The sequence below is a fragment of the Bubalus bubalis genome, chromosome 3, assembly GCF_019923935.1.
Source record: "Bubalus bubalis isolate 160015118507 breed Murrah chromosome 3, NDDB_SH_1, whole genome shotgun sequence".
NCBI classification, from domain to species: Eukaryota; Metazoa; Chordata; class Mammalia; order Artiodactyla; family Bovidae; genus Bubalus; species Bubalus bubalis.
This window is the reverse complement of record NC_059159.1, coordinates 89,326,276-89,347,766: the sequence shown is the minus strand read 5'-3', so window position 1 is coordinate 89,347,766 and position 21,491 is coordinate 89,326,276. Positions and strand designations below refer to the sequence as shown.

General features: G+C 40.4%; 1 protein-coding gene across 3 annotated transcripts in view; it reads left to right on the top strand.

Moving 5' to 3' along the window:
• Positions 1-21,491, top strand: part of SH3GL2 (SH3 domain containing GRB2 like 2, endophilin A1) — a 222,913-nt gene that overhangs the window by 162,778 nt on the left and 38,644 nt on the right. For all 3 annotated transcript variants that reach the window (XM_025281474.2, XM_044939815.1, XM_025281475.2), the window contains exons 2-3: positions 787-855; positions 19,518-19,590. In XM_025281474.2, the coding sequence (XP_025137259.1) occupies positions 787-855; positions 19,518-19,590 (142 nt within the window). The remainder of the gene's footprint in view (positions 1-786; positions 856-19,517; positions 19,591-21,491) is intronic.

Genomic DNA, 21,491 nt, shown 5'->3' with positions numbered 1-21,491 from the left:
TAATGAAAGTGAAATATTTTTATTGTGATTCCTTTGTAATTTTTATTAGACTTAATTTGATCTTTATTTCAAAACAGAATAGAATATCCAATTTTTTAATGAGCGTGAATTCTACAAGTAGAAAATGTACATTTGCATATGTAAACTGACGAACATAGAATGTATGATAATGGGAATTGACTGGGTAGCAAAGAAATACCCTCAACATCTTTACACACAATTTATCTTATGTATATAAGGACATGGACAACTACAGGGAGATTTATAAGATAACTATTTAAGTCCCTTTATCTGAAGATCAGTTAGGCTTGTATTTTTCATACCAGTTTGATAGATGCTTGTGATTATCTGTTCAACAGCCCGTTGAAAAATAGGTTGAAGATGCAGTAATTTTCTACCTAGGTTGCATTTTAGATCCATTATCAGAGAGAAATGATTATTGTATGATTCTGTTGTCCCTTGGAACTTTCAAAAGGAAAATGTTAGTGATTCAACAGTTGTATGATGATTTATATAATAGAAAGAGCACTAGAGTTGAAATCAGAAGACACAGCTTTGAATTCCTGCTTCAGTATCTACCAGGTGCTTGGATTTTGGTAAATTATCCGTATCCTCTGATACACAGTTGCCTCCTGTGAAAATGGGACAGCCTACCCATGTCAGAGAATAGTTGTGATGTTATATTAGATGATATTTGTCAAAGCACTTAAAACTTGTGAAACATATTTTTAAAAGAAAATTTATTTATAATAATTCCTTTTTTTTTTTTTTTGTTATTTTCTACAGAAAGTGAGTGAGAAGGTTGGAGGAGCTGAAGGAACCAAGCTAGATGATGACTTCAAAGAGATGGAGAGGGTGAGTCTTCATCACTTCGATAGCATACTAAGAGGAGAAGGGAGAAAGGAAAGGGGAAGCTGTTCTCCACGGGCACCTGAGAATGCAAAAGTTACTCTTGAAAGTACTCTCTTTTTAATGAATATTGTAAAACAGAAGATGTAAAGTGCTTTTTTTTTCTTTTTTTTTAATTATCCTGAGAACAAAGCCTCCATGAAGGTGAAATGTCATAATGGATTTTATCATCACTTTTCCAAATAGGGACAATACGGAGCTGGTGTTTGAATTGGACTGGGCTGGTACAAAAAGAAGAGAAGGTTGGGAGAGTTGGAGTCACTCTCTAGCTTTTGAGAACTCCCCTGAGGGGACTGTGCCAGCAAGAGTCAGCGGGTGCGGTGAATGTAGTTGTGAGCCTGTCTGCTCTTGGCCTGAGTTCCACCTTCACTGCTTGTTACACAAGTCAGGGTATTGCTCTGGGCCTCTGTATTCTCATAAATGTAAAAGGAGAATACACGTTCATTCTTCAGAGATTTATTAAGGATGAAAAATAATATAAATCATATAACATTCTTCCTTAAAAGAGAAGATTCTCAACAAGTGAGAGTGGAGGTGGTGAACAAAATACACCTTTTCATTTTTCTTGTGACAGATGCCATATTTTCCCTTTTGCTTTTCTTTCATTTTGAGACGGTTCATTGAAAGAGATGCATAGGCTTATGATGGATAATGGATATTATATCATGCAATTAAGTATTTTAGATGTTAAACTGTGAATGAGTAAAGGATCTGGGAATCTAAAACATGTACTTGAACAGAGAGAATGTCAAAAGCCCGTGATACCCGGAAACCACATTTTTTACTTAGTCTATATCAGTTCTAGTGGGCCACGTCAGTTTTGCTATTAATATGTTTGCTTTCTGCATGAAGGATCAAGCAGAAAATTCCTAGATGCTTTCTGCCCTGTCTTTTTCAGTTTTTGTTCTGAAGAGTTCACTGATGAACAAAGCAAATTTTTGTTTTGTACCTCCTTTGAGGCAGGCTTGTGGGATACATTAGTAAACAGGATAGATAAGGTTCCTGACTGAATTAAATTCATAATCTAGTGGGGAAAACACACTTTAGACAATTACTGTCCAGTGTGGCAAGGGTAATGAAACATGGCACTAGAGAAGCTTGGAATGGAGGAAACTCACCCACGTAGGATGGTCAGGAAAGACTTTGCTACTATTTAAGTGAGGATATAAAGAATAAGCAAGAATAAGCAGAGCCCAGTTGTGTTTCTAGTAAAGGAAACAGTGAGAGAGGACCAGACGCATTGGAGTTCCTGAAGAAGAGATGAGTTGCCCAGAGACCGGAATCTTGTGAAATAGACTATTCAGTGTTTAGATAAACCAGCCAAATAGCTGGTATTTCTGGCCAAGTTTTTGAGGTGGACCTCACTGACAGACAGAGATCTGATAGACAGAGTGCCTGATGAACTATGGACGGAGGTTTGTGACATTGTACAGGAGACAGGAATTAAGACCATCCCCATGGAAAAGAAATGCAAAAAAGCAAAATGGCTGTCTGAGGAGGCCTTACAAATAGCTGTGAAAAGAAGAGAAGTGAAAAGCAAAGGAGAAAAGGAAAGATATAAGCATCTGAATGCAGAGTTCCAAAGAATATCAAGGAGAGATAAGAAAGCCTTCCTCAACAATCAATGCAAAGAAATAGAGGAAAATAACAGAATGGGAAAGACTAGAGATCTCTTCAAGAAAATTAGAGATACCAAGGGAGCATTTCATGCAAAGATGGGCTCGATAAAGGACAGAAATGGTATGGACTTAACAGAAGCAGAAGATACTAAGAAGAGGTGGCAAGAATACACAGAAGAACTATACAAAAAAGATCATCACGACCCAGATAATCACGATGGTGTGATTACTCACCTAGAGCCAGACATCCTGGAATATGAAGTCAAGTGGGCCTTAGAAAGCATTACTATGAACAAAGCTAATGAAGGTGATGGAATTCCAGTTGAGCTGTTTCAAATCCTGAAAGATGATGCTGTGAAAGTGCTGCACTCAATATGCTAGCAAATTTGGAAAACTCAGCAGTGGCCACAGGACTGGAAAAGGTCAGTTTTCATTCCAATCCCAAAGAAAGGCAATGCCAAAGAATGCTCAAACTACCGCCCAATTGCACTCATCTCACACGCTAGTAAAGTAATGCTCAAAATTTTCCAAGCCAGGCTTCAGTGATATGTGAACCACGAACTTCCAGATGTTCAAGCTGGTTTTAGAAGGGACAGAGGAATCAGAGATCAAATTACCAACATTTTTTGGATCATGGAAAAAGTAAGAGAATTCCAGAAAAACCTCTATTTCTGCTTTATCAACTATGCCAAAGCCTTTGACTGTGTGGATCACAAAAAACTGTGGAAAATTCTGAAAGAGATGGAAATACCAGACCACCTGACCTGCCTCTTGAGAAACCTGTATGCAGGTCAGGAAGCAACAGTTAGAACTGGACATGGAACAACAGACTTGTTCCAAACAGGGAAAGGCGTACGTCAAGGCTGTATATTGTCACCCTGCTTATTTAACTTTTATGCAGAGTACATCATGAGAAACACTGGGCTGGAGGAAGCACAAGCAGGAATCAAGATTGCCAGGAGCAATATCAATAACCCCAGATATGCAGATGACACCACCCTTATGGCATAAAGTGAAGAGGAACTAAAAAGCCTCTTGAGGAAAGTGAAAGAGGAGAGTGCAAAAGATGGCTTAAAGCTCAACATTCAGAAAATGAAGATCATGGCATCTGGTCCCATCACTTCATGGGAAATAGATGGGTAAACAGTGGAAACAGTGGCAGACTTTATTTTTGGAGGGCTCCAAAATCACTGCAGATGGTGATTGCAGCCATGAAATTAAAAGACACTTACTCCTTGGAAGGAAAGTTGTGACCAAACTAGATCAGATCAGATCAGATCAGATCAGTCTCTCAGTTGTGTCCGACTCTTTGCGACCCCACGAATCGCAGCACACCAGGCCTCTCTGTACATCACCAACTCCCGGAGTTCACTCAGACTCACGTCCATCGAGTCAGTGATGCCATCCAGCCATCTCATCCTCTGTCATCCCCTTCTCCTCCTGCCCCCAATCCCTCCCAGCATCAGAGTCTTTTCCAACAACTCAACTCTTCGCACGAGGTGGTCTAAGTTCTGGAGTTTCAGCTTTAGCATCATTCCTTCCAAAGAAATCCCAGGGCTGATCTCCTTCAGAATGGACTGGTTGGATCTCCTTGCAGTCCAAGGGACTCTCAAGAGTCTTCTCCAACACCACAGTTCAAAAGCATCAATTCTTCAGCGCTCAGCCTTCTTCACAGTCCAACTCTCACATTCATACATGACCACCGGAAAAACCATAGCCTTGACTAGATGAACCTTTGTTGGCAAAGTAATGTTGAAAAGCAGAGATACTACTTTGCCAACAAAGGTCTGTCTAGTCAAGGCTATGGTTTTTCCAGTGGTCATGTATGGATGTGAGAGTTGGACTGTGAAGAAAGCTGAGTGCCAAAGAATTGATGCTTTTGAACTGTGGTGTTGCAGAAGACTCTTGAGACTCCCTTGAACTGCAAGGAGATCCAACCAATCCATCCTAAAGGAGATCAGTTCTGGGTGTTCATGAGAAGGACTGATGCTGAAGCTGAAACTCTAATACTTTGGCCACCTGATGCGGAGAGTTGACTCATTGGAAAAGACCCTGATTCTGGGAGGGATTAGGGGCAGGAGGAGAAGGGGATGACAGAGGATGAGATGGCTGGATGGCATCACCGACTTGATGGACATGAGTTTGAGTGAACTTCAGGAGTTGGTGATGGACAGGGAGACCTGGCGTGCTGTGATTCATGGGGTCACAAAGAGTTGGACATGACTGAGCGACTGAACTGAACTAAACTCACTGATAGAATAAGGACCCTCACTGATAGGAGATTTAATATGAGAGTCCTGAGCCCCGACCTGAAGTCTGGGAAGCCAGCGTTTTTCACTGAATGCCTGACAGCCACTTGCTTCCATTGGACTGAAGTCTGCATTGGTCTCTATTTCTCATCTCTGGATGGTTTGAAATACCACCTGACCTTCAGCCAAAGCCAGGCCACTGCTGTTCATAGTTTTTGAAACAGAATTCTACCCATCCTTCTTTTACAGCATCTGGGGCTCTAGAATCTGACACACCTGCTCAGAATAACTTTGCTTTGACCCCTCCTTCCCCGTTTGTATTGTAGTTCCATCCCCATCTTTATGAGCAGCCCCATGGGTCTGTTAATTTGCACCAATCTTGTCTATACCCAGTCTTGCTTCATCCCCCTTATCCATTGATGTCTCCCTCCCCTCCTCCCCCACCCTGGAGGGAATGTATAATATGCCACTCGGTCAGAGCCCTGTCATTAATGACAGGTTAGGCAGGTATTATATTTAGGAATTTAGGACTAAGGAATCAGAATTGGAGTCCTGCTTTCAGCCTCTGCCAGGACATAAGGCAATAAGCTCGATAGGTAGCCCACTGCCAAAGCTGAGACTAACTTTCTGTTTCTTAAAAATGAGACTAAAAAGAAGAAATTTGGAGAGTAGACTTTATAACTGAATGACTAATTAAGGCTTTGAATCCATACCACTCTTGCAAAGTAGTAGAAATAAAAGAACATCTTATAAATATTCTGCTTCAGACAAAGACTCACAGATGTCCCTCTAAGTCTGAAAAAGGAAAGTTAGTTGCTCAGTTGTGACCAACTCTTTGCAACCCCATGGACTGTAACCCACCAGGCTCCTCTGTCTATGGAATTTTCCAGGCAAGGATATTGGAGTGGGTTGCCATTTCCTTCTCTAGGGGATCTTCCCAACCGAGGGATTGAACCCAGATCTCCTGCATTGCAGGCAGATTCTTTACTGTTTAAGCCACCAGGTAACACTGATTTCTCCTATTTCCTAGAAAATAATGAGTTTCTGAAGTTTTTATTTCAAAATCTAAATATTCCTGTAATGAAGTTTTGTTGATTGAAGAACACACCTGTGGTTTTGTATTTGGACTTATACCTAGGTAAATTGAGAGATTTAGATTTCAGTGAGGTGTGGAAATTATTCGATTCCACTTTATTCCACTTATCTTTTGCCTTATCTGTGGTTCTGTGCCAAGTTTTGCACTCTCCACTCATGTTAAAATTCACATTAAAGGTAGAGACTTATGTGGTAATCAGAAAACACATGGTTTAGATTTAGACTCCCAAACTGTGCCTTCTGTTAATGTGTTTATTACTCACAGAAAGATTTTTACTCAGTGTTCCCAAGCCTGCAGAAGAATCACCTCTCCATGGTTGGTTTTCTGATCATCAAGCATTTAGAATAGAGAACCTTTGTTCAGCTGTGTTCTCAGGAGTGCAATTAGACAACAAAATGAGATAGATTAGAGGTTTGCATCAAGCAAGACTACTGGAAAGAGAAGTGGGCATTCCTAGTTTCCCAGCAATCCCACTGCTGGGCATACAAACAGAGGAAACCAGAATTGAAAGAGACACATGTACCCCAATGTTCATCACAGCACTGTTTACAATAGCCAGGACATGGAAGCAACCTAGATGTCCATCAGCAGACGAATGGGTAAGAAAGCTGTGGTACATATACACAATGGAATATTACTCAGCCATTAAAAAGAATGCATTTGAATCAGTTCTAATGAGGTGGATGAAACTGGAGCCTATTATACAGAGTGAAGTAAGTTAGAAAGAAAAACACCAATACGTATACTAACATATATATGGAATTTAGAAATATGGTAATGATGACCCTATGTGCAAGACACCAAAAAAGACACAGATGTGTAGAACAGTCTTCTGGACTCTGTGGGAGAAGGTGAGGGTGGGATGATTTGGGAGAATGGCATTGAAATATGTATAATATATGTGAAACGAATCGCCAGTCCAGGTTCGATGCATTTGACAGGGTGCTCAGGGCTGGTGCACTGGGATCACCTTGAGGGATTGGATGGGGAGGCAGGTGGGAGGGGGGTTAAGGATGGGGAACACATGTATACCCATGGCTGATTCATGTCAATGTATGGCAAAAACCACTACAGTATTGTAAAGTAATTAGCCTCCAATTAAAATAAATAAATAATTAAAAAAAAAAAAAGTCACCCTTACCACTGTCCTGCTGAGATGCAGTAAAATTACCTGTGTAGCCTTCCCCTCAAGGAGCTGACTGGGTGGAATCCTTCCATTGTACTGTCTCTGCAGGAACTCTGCTATCACCATTTCTGTCCTCTTCATAGTTGCCTCACATGGAATTGTTTCTTTGTGAGTTTTCAATAGTATCTGCTGCTTACAAGCTTCCTCAAACATTGTGTGGATTCCTCAAAAATCCACCGTGTGGATTTTTTCTTTGAAAAGCTTCAGATTTTTTGGCAAGAGTGTTGCAGGAAGGGGAATGCCTTCCAAGGCCCAAGAGTGGGCTCTTGTCTAACACTCGGAAATGAATTGTCTGAGGAGACACACAGGCTAACAAAGCAAGAGACTTTATTGGGTAGCCAGGCAGAGAGAAGTAGGGTCAGGTAACCCAGGAGAACTTCTCTGCCACATGGCTTGCAATCTCAGGTTTTATGGTGATGAGTTTAGCATCATTCTGACTCAGGGTCTTTCCTGGCAGTGCATGCATTGTTCAGCCAAGATGGATGCCAGTCAGAAGGATTCTGGGAGGTGGTCAGATCAGATCAGTTACTCAGTCATGTCCGACTCTTTGCGACTCCATGAATCGCAGCACGCCAGGCCTCCCTGTCCATCACCAACTCCCGGAGTTCACTCAGACTCACGTCCATCGAGTCAGTGATGCCATCCAGCCATCTCATCCTCTGTCATCCCCTTCTCCTCCTGCCCCCAATCCCTCCCAGCATCAGAGTCTTTTCCAATGAGTCAGTTCTTCGCGTGAGGTGGCCAAAGTACTGGAGTTTCAGCTTTAGCATCATTCCTTCCAAAGAAATCCCAGGGCTGATCTCCTTCAGAATGGACTGGTAGGATCTCCTTGCAGTCCAAGGGACTCTCAAGAGTCTTCTCCAACACCACAGTTCAAAAGCATCAATTCTTCGGCGCTCAGCCTTCTTCACAGTCCAACTCTCACATCCATGCATGACCACCGGAAAAACCATAGCCTTGACTAGACGAACCTTTGTTGGCAAAGTAACGTCTCATGCTATCTAGGTTGGTCATAATTTTCCTTCCAAGGAGTAAGTGTCTTTTAATTTCATGGCTGCAGTCACCATCTGTAGTGATTTGGGAGCCCGGAAAAATAAAGTCTGACACCGTTTCCACTGTTTCCCCATCTATTTCCCATGAAGTGATGGGACTGGATGCCATGATCTTCGTTTTCTGAATGTTGAGCTTTAAGCCAACTTTTTCACTCTCCTCTTTCACTTTCATCAAGAGGCTTTTGAGTTCCTCTTCACTTTCTGCCATAAGGGTGGTGTCATCTGCATATCTGGGGTTATTGATATTTCTCCCGGCAATCTTGATTCCAGCTTGTGTTTCTTCCAGCCCAGTATTTCTCATGATGTGCTCTGCATATAAGTTAAATAAACAGGGTGACAATATACAGCCTTAATGTACTCCTTTTCCTGTTTGGAACCAGTCTGTTGTTCCATGTCCAGTTCTAACTGTTGCTTCCTGACCTACATACAAATTTCTCAAGAGGCGGATCAGGCGGTCTGGTAGCCCCATCTCTTTCGGAGGTGGTAGGACCACCTTTTGATCTTTCCCAAATTCTTCTGGTTGGTGGTGGCTTGTTAGATCTGTGTTCCTTACAGAGGACCTCCTGTCGTGTAAAATAACACATGCAAATTGTTACTGTAGTGCCTGGCCAAGGTGAGTGGTTTCAGTCAATGTGCTTCCCTAACAAGAGGAACTACTGGGATTTAAGGGACCTCTGGTTTCCTCACAGATTTACATCAGTTGATGCAGTGATTCTGTGTGTGTGTGTGTGACTATGTTCATTAATTCACATGAAATATCTATAAATGCTTCCATGTGACAGGCATGCTGCTGGACACCAGGAATACAGAGATGATTAAGGTGCAGTTCCTGCCTTCAAGGAGCTTTCAGTTTTGATAGAAGAAATAGGCACAGAGCTGAGTGTCTTACAAGACATGGTGCTTGGTGTTTTGGAAAGTATTTTCACGGAAGACCTAACTCAGACTGGGTAGATCCAGTGGAATGTTTCTAGAGGAGAGGGCACCTGAGCTAAATTCTGATATTTTCTCTTGTTTCTGTGTACATGAGTTATGTAAAAGTCCAAGCCAAGGAATACAGTGTCTCCTTTTGCAGCCTGAAAAGTATCATGGGAAATCCCTGCTGTTGAAACTGAGAGAATTAACTTAGGCAGGTTGATAAGGAGTCCAAGCCTAAGGTCCCTTTCAGAAGGAGGTGAACATTCTTTCTTTTTCACATTATTTTGCCTTAGACACATAGGTCTCTTAGCCAGCAGTATCTCTTGCTCAAGGACATGCTTTTTTTGAGCTCAGAATGTATGTTATGGGAGAAGGTCTGGGTAGAACTTCCACAGCCTTGAGCTCTGGAATAACCTGTTCCTTCTGGCTAATCTTGTGCCGATGTCATCCCAGGATGTATGTTATGGGAAAGGGTATGGGCAAAATTTTCACAGCCTTGAGGTATTTTTTCTGTTCTTAGCAACTAGCAGAAAAGTATATAATGTTCTGCTTAAACTAGCAAGGCAGGTACTCTCCTACCCTCTTCTGATGTCTATGTCAGAAGCTTTTTCTATCACTTTCACTTTAAATAAAAATCTACACAAAGCTCTGAGCGACTGAGACTGTCTTTGGTCCTGGAGTTAAATCTGCTTTGCTGACCACGAATCTGGCAGCACCATTCACCATAAGCCATCGTCTTTGGGGCTCATCCAGGATCCTAGGACAAGGTATAGCTATCAGTATCATCTTGGGGGCTCATTCGGGATCCCAAGACAAAGTATGTCTATCATCTTGGGGCTAAGCTAAAACTATCATCTTGGGGGCTCATCTGAGATCCCAAGACAAGGTATCAGGATATCTTATCACTATCATCTTGGGGGCTTGTTGGGATCCAAAGACAAAGTGTAGCTACCATCTTGGGGGCTAAGATAAAGCTATCAAAACCAGGAGTCCTCAAGTTGAAAGCATTGCTATAGACCATTTTAACGACAATGGAATTTATCTGAAGGGGCAGCCTCAAGTTTTTTTTTTAACTTTTTATTTTATATTGGAGTGCATGCTCAGTCACTTTAGTCATGTCTGATTCTGTGCAGCCCTATGGACTATAGCCTGCCAGCTCCTCTGTCCATGGGATTCTCCAAAGCAAGAATACTGGAGTGGGTTGCTATGCCCTCCTCCAGGGGATCTTCCTGACCAAGGGATTGAACCCATGTCATCTTCTGCATCTCAGGAGAGTCTTTACCACTGAGCCACTGGTGAAGCCCTTATATTGGAGTATAGCCAATCAACAATATTGTGATAGTTTTAGGTCAGTTGCACCCCACTCCAGTACTCTTGCCTGGAGAATCCCATGGATGGAGGAGCCTGGTAGGCTGCAGTCCATGGTGTCGCTGAGGGTTGGACATGACTGAGCGACTTCACTTTCACTTAGGTCAACAGCAAAGAGATTCACTCAGCCATACATATAAGGGTAGCCTCAAGTTTGAAGACAAGCAGATTTGGGAAAGAATGGAGCAATTGTCATTCCTTATGAGAGTGAGAGAGTGTATTGTTTGCAGAGCACGCTGTGGAGATGCTCTATAGGAGAAGGTCCATGGCCATTATCTCCATATATAATTAGTTATTGGGTAGAGAGGGGCTAGATCCTTCTATTAAACCCCACGTTATAGACTAGCATTGATGAGTAGAAGCTATAGGAAAACAGATTCAGGCTTAACAGAAGAAAGAACTTACTGCTGTCAGAACTTTTTAAATAAAAAAGAGCCTTGGGAATTACTGAATTCTTCATCACTGCCCATGTTTAAACAGAGGCTAAACCCACAGTTCCCGTATTCCATATGAAGCACACTAGTTGCCATCTCCTTTGAGTGGTGTGGCAAGTAATTTGTTACTAATAGTGTCATTTGGGGCTCCTTGGTGGCTCAGTTGTTAAAGGATCTGCCTGCAATACAGGAGACTGCCTGCAATGCAGGAGACGCAGGTTTGATCCCTGGGTCGGGAAGATCCTCTGGAGAAGGAAATGGTAACCCACACCAGTGTTCTTGCCTGGGAAATCCCATGGACAGAGGAGTTTGGTGGGCTACAGTCCATGGGGTACAAGAGTTGGTCATGACTTAGTGGCTAAACCACGACCAATAGTGTCATTTTTAATAATGTCCTTCTTACTTGGATTCTAGTGATAGATCTCAAGGGAAAGGAGTAGAGTCCCAGCAAGCATGCTCAGGGTTTTACACATCCCTGAGCATACCTGATGTGGGGAGGGATTGGGGGCAGGAGGAGAAGGGGACGACACAGGATGAGATGGCTGGATGGCATCACTGACTCAATGGACATGAGTCTGAGTGAACTCCGGGAGTTGGTGATGGACAGGGAGGCCTGGCGTGCTACGATTCATGGGGTCGTGAAGAGTTGGACACGACTGAGCGACTGAACTGAACTGAGCATACCTGTCATATATGTGAATGTCCTCATGTTGGTGTTAAAGGAGAAGGTGTGGATTACTGTACTGAGACACTCATTCCCTGGTATAGAATTATAGGATGGATGGGACCCCCAAACATGATGACCTTTAAAGATATTTTTCTGCTTATCCTGAAACTTAGCTTCTTCTCAATTAAGTGTTTTTCATATATTCCCAAGCCAATGTTCATTAAAGGTAAATGCCTAAGAAGGTTAGCAAAAAAAAAAAAAAAAAAAAAAAAAGAATACATTGAGGCAATCCTGGCCTAATGTGTTGTGTTTTTTTTTTTTTTTTTTTTTTTGTCAGCACACAGTTTATTAATCAGGCTTTCTGAATACATAAGGTAACTGCTGTAAAGCACAGCAGTCTGGAGAAGGTACACTAATTCTTCCAAGTCAGGAGGGAACTATTAAGACACCCCCTTAATGGACCAGCCCGCATCTCACTGCTAGACAAACTTTCCCAGGATGCTGTTTTCATCAGGTTTCTGTGGCTTGTTTAGTTATATGTTCTTCTTCAGGTCCTTAGTACTTTAAGTGGGTGTGTGTACATTCTTAATAGGTACATTTTCTTAACTTCAGTGACAGAAAAATTAAGAATTTGAAATACTTTCATGTTTCATATAATATTTTAACATTTCTTTTGTGTAAACACTGTAACTTATCCCATGTACAAGTGGATGCCTGATTCATCTGTATATCACTAGACCCACAATTCATCTATTGCTCACTAGACCCACAAACTATGTTCCATTTTAAGGTGTCCATTTTTTTTGTCCTTAAATTCTGCTACTGTGTCCCCTTTGACATCATCTGGTATAATGCTGTATAATCTGGTATAATGTTGTCTGATGGTATGAAGTCATATCTTTCAGTCCTTTCGTTAGTCCACAAAAAATGCTGCATTTTTCACCTATGCAGCCATTTGTGTTCAGGAAATGCTGACTGTTCCTTTTCCAATGGGGGCAGGTGATGTTCAGGTGCCTCAAAACAAAGGCCCCATTCTAGTCAATCTGGCGCTTTTCAGTTCTCTTGTATCTTGTCTCTGAAGACTGAGGCAGCTGGTGGAATGATGGGCATCCATAGATTCAGCATGGCATGCCTTTGTGAAAGTACAATAGAACCTCAGCACAGGAGCAGCAAACATTTTCTGTTCATACATTGCGCTTTGAGCCAGAGGGCGTTTATGGTCTCTTTTGTGGCTCCTCACCTCTGCTGCTGAAGAGGAAAAGCAACCACTGATGGTGCTTAAATGAAAGAGCATGGCTGCATTCCAATAAAATTTACTCAAGGACACTCAAATTTGAATTTCACATAGTTATTATATGCAGCAAAATAGTCTTCTTTTGAATTGTTCCAACCATTAAAAAAAAAAATTGACAGATAACAGCCCAGATTTGGCCTGCTGGCCATAGTTTTCCAACCCTTGTTGCAGCATGAAGAAGGAAAATGTGATAGTGAGTAAGAGGGTTGAGGGAGTTCTTTCTCTCCCTACCCACAATTGTAAATTACAAGGCTGGATAGTGGAGGAGGAGGAACCTCCTAATGTATTGAGAGTTGCTAAAATCTTCGTATTGAAAAGACTGAAGTAAAAAGATCAGAGGAATATGTGCCTATGCTTTCACTTTCAGAAAAACAGTTGGCCAATTTAGTCCTTCTGGCACTCTCCCTTAGAAACCTTAACCTTTGGAACTCTTTTCATTCTCATCATAACCACACAGATCATTTGAATACATTTGCCATCAGATGCCTTAAGCTCTGCCATAGAGCCAGCAGAAAACATGTGTTTTCATCCTGTCACACAGGTAGCCTAGACTTTCAGCCTGTTTTTTTTTTTTCTGCCCTCACCCTTTGACTTCATTTTCATGACATCGAGTGCACAGTGGTTGGTTGGTAATACTTCCAAGACCTCCGTGTACAGCCACACAAGTCTTGCACTGTACAATTCCAGAGGACTTACTGCAGAATAAAATACTACTTAGCCACATACTCAAATCTAAGATGTGTTAAAAACTCAAGTTAGCCAAAAGGATGTGGTACATATATAGACATGGACAGGCATCTCTAAAATAGGAGTGTTTTTTATGGTAATTTGAGGCCATGATGACAGCATAAGAAAAAAATTGTTTTCCTCTATTAATCACAGTAGTTACAAACTCTTTAAAACTCAGTAATCTGACTACCACTGAAGTGGAAATGATTTAATATTGAAAAACAAAGCTGAAAAATAAAATCTTCTGGTTATGGTTTGGTTTCTGATTATAAAAGAGAAGGAGGCTTTACCCTACCCATGAAAGGTTGACTTTATAGATACAGTAAGTTATGGAAAAATTTTGAATTGAGGACAGAGCCCTTGAATGCAAAACAATGATGTTCTCGTGAACTTAATTGATACCTGGTATTCTACCATCAAAAAATCAATTCCTTTCATTCATACTTAATGTATTCTATGTGCTTACCTTGGATAGGAGGATGCACTCATTTTCAGTAGTCATTTACCCTGTAGACTGAACCATGTGAGTTGATAAGAAGAGAATTTCATGGAGGAGTGTAGAGAGGGCCTCCCTGCACCGGCTCTCCATGTGGGGAAAAGGATGCAACAGAGAGAGGGCATGGTGACCTGCTGAGTACAAATACCGACCGTTCAGAATTTCCCAAGGATGGACTGTAGGACCAAGATTTTTATTTGCAATTAAGAGTTTAAGAACTTGCAATGTTCTCGGAAGTTAAATTAAAACTTTCCTTCTCTTACTTGAACAAAAAGTCTATGTTTCATTTTTCTTTCTTAGAGCAGTGAAATCTACCACCGTGCCTGGCCCTCTGTTGACATCCAGTGAATGCCTCTGGGAAAAAGTAGGATTCATAATTCAACCTTTTTTTTTCATTTTTTATTTTAAAAATTAATTTAATTAGAGGCTAATTACTTTACAATATCGTGGTGGTGTTTGTTATACATTGACATGAATCAGCCATGTGTCCCTCTGTCCCAAAAATCCTTCCCACTTCCCTCCCCATCTCGTCCCTCTGGATTTTCCCAGTGCACTGGCTTTGAGTGCCCTGTTTTGTGCCTTGAATTTGGACTGGTCATCTATTTCACATATGGTAATATGCATGCAATGCTATTCTTTCAAATCATCCCACCCTTGCCTTCTCCCACAGAATCCAAAAGTCTGTTCTTTATATCTGTGTTTCTTTTGCTGTCTTGCATATAGGGTCATCATTACCATCTTTCCAAATTCCATATATATGAGTTAATACACTGTATTAGTGTTTTTCTTTCTGACTTACTTCACTCTGTATAATAGGCTCCAGTTTTATCCACCTCATTAGAACTGACTCAAATGCATTCTTTTCAATAGCTGAGTAATGTTCCATTGTGTATATGTACCACAGCTTTCTTATCCATTCATCTGCTGATGCACATCTAGGTTGCTTCCATGTCCTAGCTATTGTAAACAGTGCTGCGATGAATACTGGAGTACATGTGTCTCTTTCAGTTCTGGTTTTCTCAGTGTGTATGCCCAGCAGTGGGATTGCTGGGTTGTATGGCAGTTCTATTTCCAACTTTTTAAGGAATCTCCACACTGTTCTCCAGTGTTCTTGCCTGGAGAATCCCAGGGATGGGGGAGCCTGGTGGCTGCTGTCTATGGGGTCACACAGAGTCGGACACAACTGAAGTGACTTAGCAGCAGCACACTGTTCTCCATAGTGGCTGTACTAGTTTGCGTTCCCACCAACAGTGTAGGAGGATTCCCTTTTCTCTACACCCTCTCCAGGATTTATTGTTTGTAGACATTTTGATAGCAGCCATTCTGACCAGCGTGAGATGGTACCTCATTGTGGTTTTGATTTGCATTTCTCTGATAATGAGTGATGTTGAGCATCTTTTCATGTGTTTGTTAGCCATCTATATGTCTTCTTTGGAGAAATGTCTGTTTAGTTCTTTGGCCCATATTTTGATTGGGTCATTTATTTTTCTGGTATTGAGATGCATGAGCTGCTTGTATATTTTTGAGATTCATTATCAGTTGCTTCATTTGCTATTATTTTCTCCTATTCTGAAGGCTGTCTTTTCACCTGCTTGTGGTTTACTTCATTGTGCAAAAGCTTTTAAGTTTAATTAGGTCCCATTTGTTTATTTCTGCTTTTATTTTCATCACTCTGGGAGGTGGGTCATAGAGGGTTTTGCTGTGATTTATGTCAGAGAGTGTTCTATGTTTTCCTCTAGGAGTTTTATAGTTTCTGGTCTTACATGTAGATATTTATTCCATTTTGAGTTTATTTTTGTGTTCAGTTCAGTTGCTCAGTCATGTCCAACTCTTTGTGACCCCATGGACTGTAGCATGCCAGGCTTCCCTGTCCATCACCAACTCCTAGAGCTTACTCAAATTCATGTCCATCAAGCTAGTGATGCCATCCAACCATCTTATCCTCTGCCATCCCCTTCTCCTCCCACCTTCAATCTTTCCCAGCATCAGGGTCTTTTCAAATGAGTCAGTTCTTTGCATCAGGTGGCCAAAGGATTGGAGGTTCAGCTTCAGTGTGTCAGTCCTTCCAATGAATATTCGGGACTGATTACCTTTAGGATTGACTGGTTGGATCTCTGTGCCATCCAAGGGACTCTCAAGAGTCTTCTGCAACACCACAGTTCAAAAGCATTAATTCTTCAGCACTCAGCTTTCTTTATAGTCCAACTCTAACTTCCATACATGACTACTGGGAAAGCCATAGCTTTGACTAGACAGACCTTTGTTGGCAAAGTAATGTCTCTGATTTTTAATATGTTGTCTAGGTTGGTAATAGCCTTTCTTCCAAGGAGCAAGCGTCTTTTAATTTCATGGCTGTAGTCACCATCTGCAGTGATTTTGGAGCCCAAAAAAGTAAAGTCTGTCACCATTTCCATTGTTTCCCCATCTATTTGCCATGATCTTAGTTTTCTGAATGTTGAGTTTTAAACCAACTTTTTCACTCTCCTCTTACACTTTCATCAAGAGCCTCTTTAGTTCTTCTTCACTTTTGTTTATGGTGTTAGAAAGTGTTCTAGTTTCATTCTTCATACTTGTCAAGTGGTTGACAAGTTTCCCCAGCACCACTTGATAAACAGATTGTCTTTTCTCCATTGTATATTCTTGCCTCCTTTGTCAAAGATAAGATGTCCATAGGTGCATGGATTTATCTCTGGGCTTTATTTCATGTTCCATTGATCTATTATTTATGTCACTGTGCCAGTACCATACTGTCTTTATGACTGTAGCTTTGTAGTATAGTCTGAAGTAAGACAGATTAATTCCTCCAGTTTCATTCTTCCTTCTCAAGATTGCTTTGGCTATTTGAGGTTTTTTGTGTTTCCATACAAATTGTGAAATTATTTGTTCTAGTTCTGTGAACAATACCATTGGTAGTTTGATAGGGATTGCATTAAATCTATAGATTGCTTTGGGTAATATACTCATTTTCACTATATTGATTCTTCTGATCCATGAACATGGTATATTTATTCATCTATTTGTGTTCTCTTTGATTTCTTTCATCAGTGTTTTATAGTTTTCTATATATAGGTCTTTTGTTTCTTTAGGTAGATTTATTCCTAAGAATTTTATTCTTTTCATTGCAATGGTGAATGAGATTGTTTCCTTAATTTCTCTTTCCGTTTTCTCATTGTTAGTGTATAGGAATGCAAGGGATTTCTGTGTATTAATTTTATATCCTTCAACTTTACTATATTCATTGATTAGCTCTAGTAATTTTCTGGTGGAGTCTTTAGGATTTTCTATGTAGAGGAACATGTCATCTGCAATCAGTGAAAGTTTTACTTCCTCTTTTCCAATCTGGATTCCTTTCATTTCTTTTTCTTCTCTGATTGCTGTGGCTAAAACTTCCAAAATTATGTTGAATAGTAGTGGTGAGAGTGGGCACCCTTGTCTTGTTCCTGACTTTAGGGGAAATGCTTTCAATTTTTCACCATTGAGGATAATGTTTGTTGTGGGTTTATTATATATGGCTTTTGTTATGTTGAGGTATGTTCTTTCTATGCCTGCTTTCTGGAGAGTTTTTATCATACATGTGTGTTGAATTTTGTCAAAGGCTTTCTCTGCATCTATTGAAATAATCATGTGGTTTTTATCTTTCAGTGTGTTATTAAATTGATTGATTTGTGAAGAGTGAAGAATCCTTGCATCCCTGGGATAAAGCCCACTTGTTCATGATGTATGAGTTTTTTAATATGTTGTTGGATTCCATTTGCTAGAATTTGTTGAGGATTTTTGCATCTATGTTCATCAGTGATATTGGCCTGTAGTTTTCTTTTTTTGTGGTGTCTTTGTCTGGTTTTGGTATTAGGGTGATGGTGGCCTCATAGAATGAGTTTGGCAGTTTACCTTCCTCTGCAATTTTCTGGAAGAGTTTGAGTAAGATAGGTGTTAGCTCTTCTCTAAATTTTTGGTAGAATTCACCTGTGAAGCTATCTGGTCCTGGGCTTTTGTTTGTTGGAAGATTTTCTATTACAGTTTCAATTTCTGTGCTTGTGTTGGGTCTGTTAAGATTTTCTATTTGTTCCTGGTTCAGTTTTGGAAGGTTATACTTTTGTAAGAATTTGTCCATTTCTTCCAAGTTGTCCATTTTATTATCATATAGTCAAAAAGGAAATAAAAATACACATAGAAACAAATGAAAATGAAAACACGACAGTCCAAAACCTATGGGATTCAGTAAAAGCAGTGCTAACAAGAAGATTCATAGCAATACAAGCTTACCTCAAGAAACAAGAGAAAAATCAAATAAATTACCTAACTTTATACCTAAAGCAACTAGAAAAAAAAGAAATGAAAAACCCCAACATTAGTAGAAGGAAAGAAATCATAAAAATCAGAGCAGAAATAAGTGAAAATGAAACAAAAAGACTACAGCAAAAATCAACAAAACTAAAAGGTGGTTCTTTGAGAAGATAAATAAAATAGACAAACCATTAGCCAGACTCATCAAGAGAAAAAAAAAAAAAAAGGAGAAAAGTCAAATCAACAAAATTAGAAATTAAAATGGAGAAATCGTAACAGACAACAGAAATACAAAGGATCATAAGAGACTACTATTGACCTTATTTTTTTTTTTATTTATGTTTATTTTATGCTGAATTTATTCCTGGGTCATGTGTTTTTCATTATTCAGTTTCTTCTGGGCCGTCTTTTCCTTCTGTGTTACCTCCTCTTCAGGTTGAGGAGCAATTTGCTCTTTTCCAGTAGGGATCATCTCAGTATGGCAGGGAGTTCTCGTGTAGGGATTAATCCATCCATGAGCTCTGAAAGTCCAGGCCCTATCTTCGATTCTCTTCACCTAGGATGTGCTCAGTGCCAGGGACTCTACCTCAAAACCCTTAACAGGGAGTAACATTGTTCCCTGAATTTTTAGGAAGGTGAGGCAAAAAAATCACTGTATTTGGGGTGATGGCCCGTGTCCAGCCCCACCCTTTGGCCTGGGCACATCAGCCAACTCCTGCACTGTAATGATGGAATGGAATGCATTGCTTCTGTAAAATGACATCCTTCAGAGACTTGGTGGCTGTTTGGATATGCATACCCTCCATGGCCTGGCCAGCTTCACCAGTGTTCTTAAAGATTTGAACCTCCAGATGAGCAAGATTCTGTGGGGTTTCCTGCACCAAGTGAATAGTGAACCATTCTCAGTGACCACCTCAGACAATGTACAGTGAAAGGTGGCTGTATTAGCCTTATTTTACCAGGAGATAATGAAGTAATTTTGAAACATGTTTTCTAGCTTCCTCTCTGGCTAAATGGGCTTTCCAAATCTTAAAGGAACAAGCTGAATGCAAAGCCAGTGATCTGGCTTTTTCTGACAGCTCTGTGAGCCCCTTACCTTCCACTGCAGGACTCATCATTGCTCTATTGAATCATCAGTGGTTGTGTATATGCTCAAGCAAAAACTTTGTTTCTAAAGCTAATAATTTGCTTGATTTAGAAATTTGTTTTGTCATTTCAGAAAGTGGATGTCACCAGCAGGGCTGTGATGGAAATAATGACGAAAACAATTGAGTACCTTCAACCCAATCCAGGTAAGGGGTCATTTTCTACATTCATGGCATCCCTCCAGGGACCTTCTAGTTACTCTTTGGTACACATGCAAAGTTTGGTGCACTTCTGCATGCTTCGTCCTCCCTTCTGGAGGTCCAGTGTCTTCAGGTGGAACATTTTGACTGGGGAGGGAGGACTTTTTAAGGCTCACACTGAAGTAACTGGAAGCCTCTGTGATAATTTATCTGAGTAGAGTGTAATTAACAATGTTGTATGGACAGTGTGGGTGGCACATGATGTCAGGGTAGCTTCAAGCTGGTAATAACTGAACTTTCATGTGAAAGGGATTGTAAGGAAGAATTTTAGGGAGAATTTTTAGATAAACATAGTAAGGTACCAATGGTGTGAAAAAGTAGGAAAATTGAACAGCTTTTTTAAAATACAGAGGGTTTTTGTTCATACACACCACTGAAGTCTGTGGAGGGCTGTTCTTTGCCCTGATTTTTCTCCAAGCACTTTGTCAGTCAGCATTTGTTCTTGCTAACCTGTTACACTCTTAAGAGCAGGGAATTATAATAGAGATATTGGAGCTGTACCTTGAAAACAAGATCCAGGTAGACAAGGGGTGATCTCCCAGAGCACACAGTGTAGCAGAGCAAAGCAGCTTTATGTGATAGATCTCCTCACCACTCTTCCTGTAAAGCAGTTCCTAACTGCAGAGTATAGAAACTTGAAGCAAGGTTGAATATATTTAAATGAAGTGTATGAATATTGGAAAAACTGTTTACCTTGAAACTCGTCTCTTTGGGAGCTTCACGTTGAAATTTCTATATTTTTGATGGTGCTCAGGGAGGTGGTCCAGGCACTGTCAGCCCCAGTGTCTGGATACTGAGTACTAGTGGGTGAGAGAAAAGCAAAGGAAACACCTGAAATAAGCAGAGGGGGACCAGTACAGTCAGTGCTGACGGGCTTTCTGCCACCTCTTGCTGCTGCCTGCAGCTTTCACTCAGCTTTCAGTGTTTTGAAGATGAACAAATTATGGGAATAACATTCTCAATGGTTTTTAAACTATATCAGAGATGAGATTATTTGAGAAAGAAAAATACAGAAGTAAATGAAAAGCCATGAAAATATAGAAGTAAATAAAACACTATGGCATTTAACAGATAATGGACCAGATGGTTGGCAAATTAGGTAATGAATAACAAAAATGAAGTTTCTCCTTTTTACCTGGAGTCTTTGTCATGCCCTCTGTATTCCACAGAGTTACAGGGACTCTCTTAGATGTCACATGTTCCTTAGTATTTAAACAGCTGTGATGTAGGTCAGTTCTGAAATGAGAATTGCTTGCCCTGTCTTACCAAAGAAGTCATTGTTTAGGACAGGGTGTTTTTTGTCTTTATCTTTGAATGGGACCTCAAAGTGTTCTCTCATTTCCCAGGATTTACACATAAATGGTGCTAAGATGACTTGATCTTACTGTTGTTGTATTAAGATTAAATATAAGCAAGAGGAGGGAAAATATAGTATTTATTCAGCATTAGTGCATTTTCAATATGTTGCTAGTTATATACATTGTCTTCTCTGTAATTTTCTAATATAAAAAGCAAACACAGTTGAACAATTCAACTGTAGGAAAGAGGCTAAAAATCCATGAACATAGATCCTTAGTCTGTTTTCCTGGGTATAGTGGAATTCGGTGTAGGGAGGTGTGCTGTATTGAATAGGATGTTCCTCAAATTCCAAGGTAACCCAGAATCTCCAAATGTGACTTTATTTGAAAATAGCATATTTTGAGATAGAATCAGTTAAGTAACTTGAGATAAACTCATTCTTGAGTTATAGTGAGCCCTAAATCCAACAACTGGTGTCCTTATAAGAAGAAGAAAAAAAAAAACAGAGAGACACAAGACCGAAGGCCCTATGAAGACAGAGGTCAAGA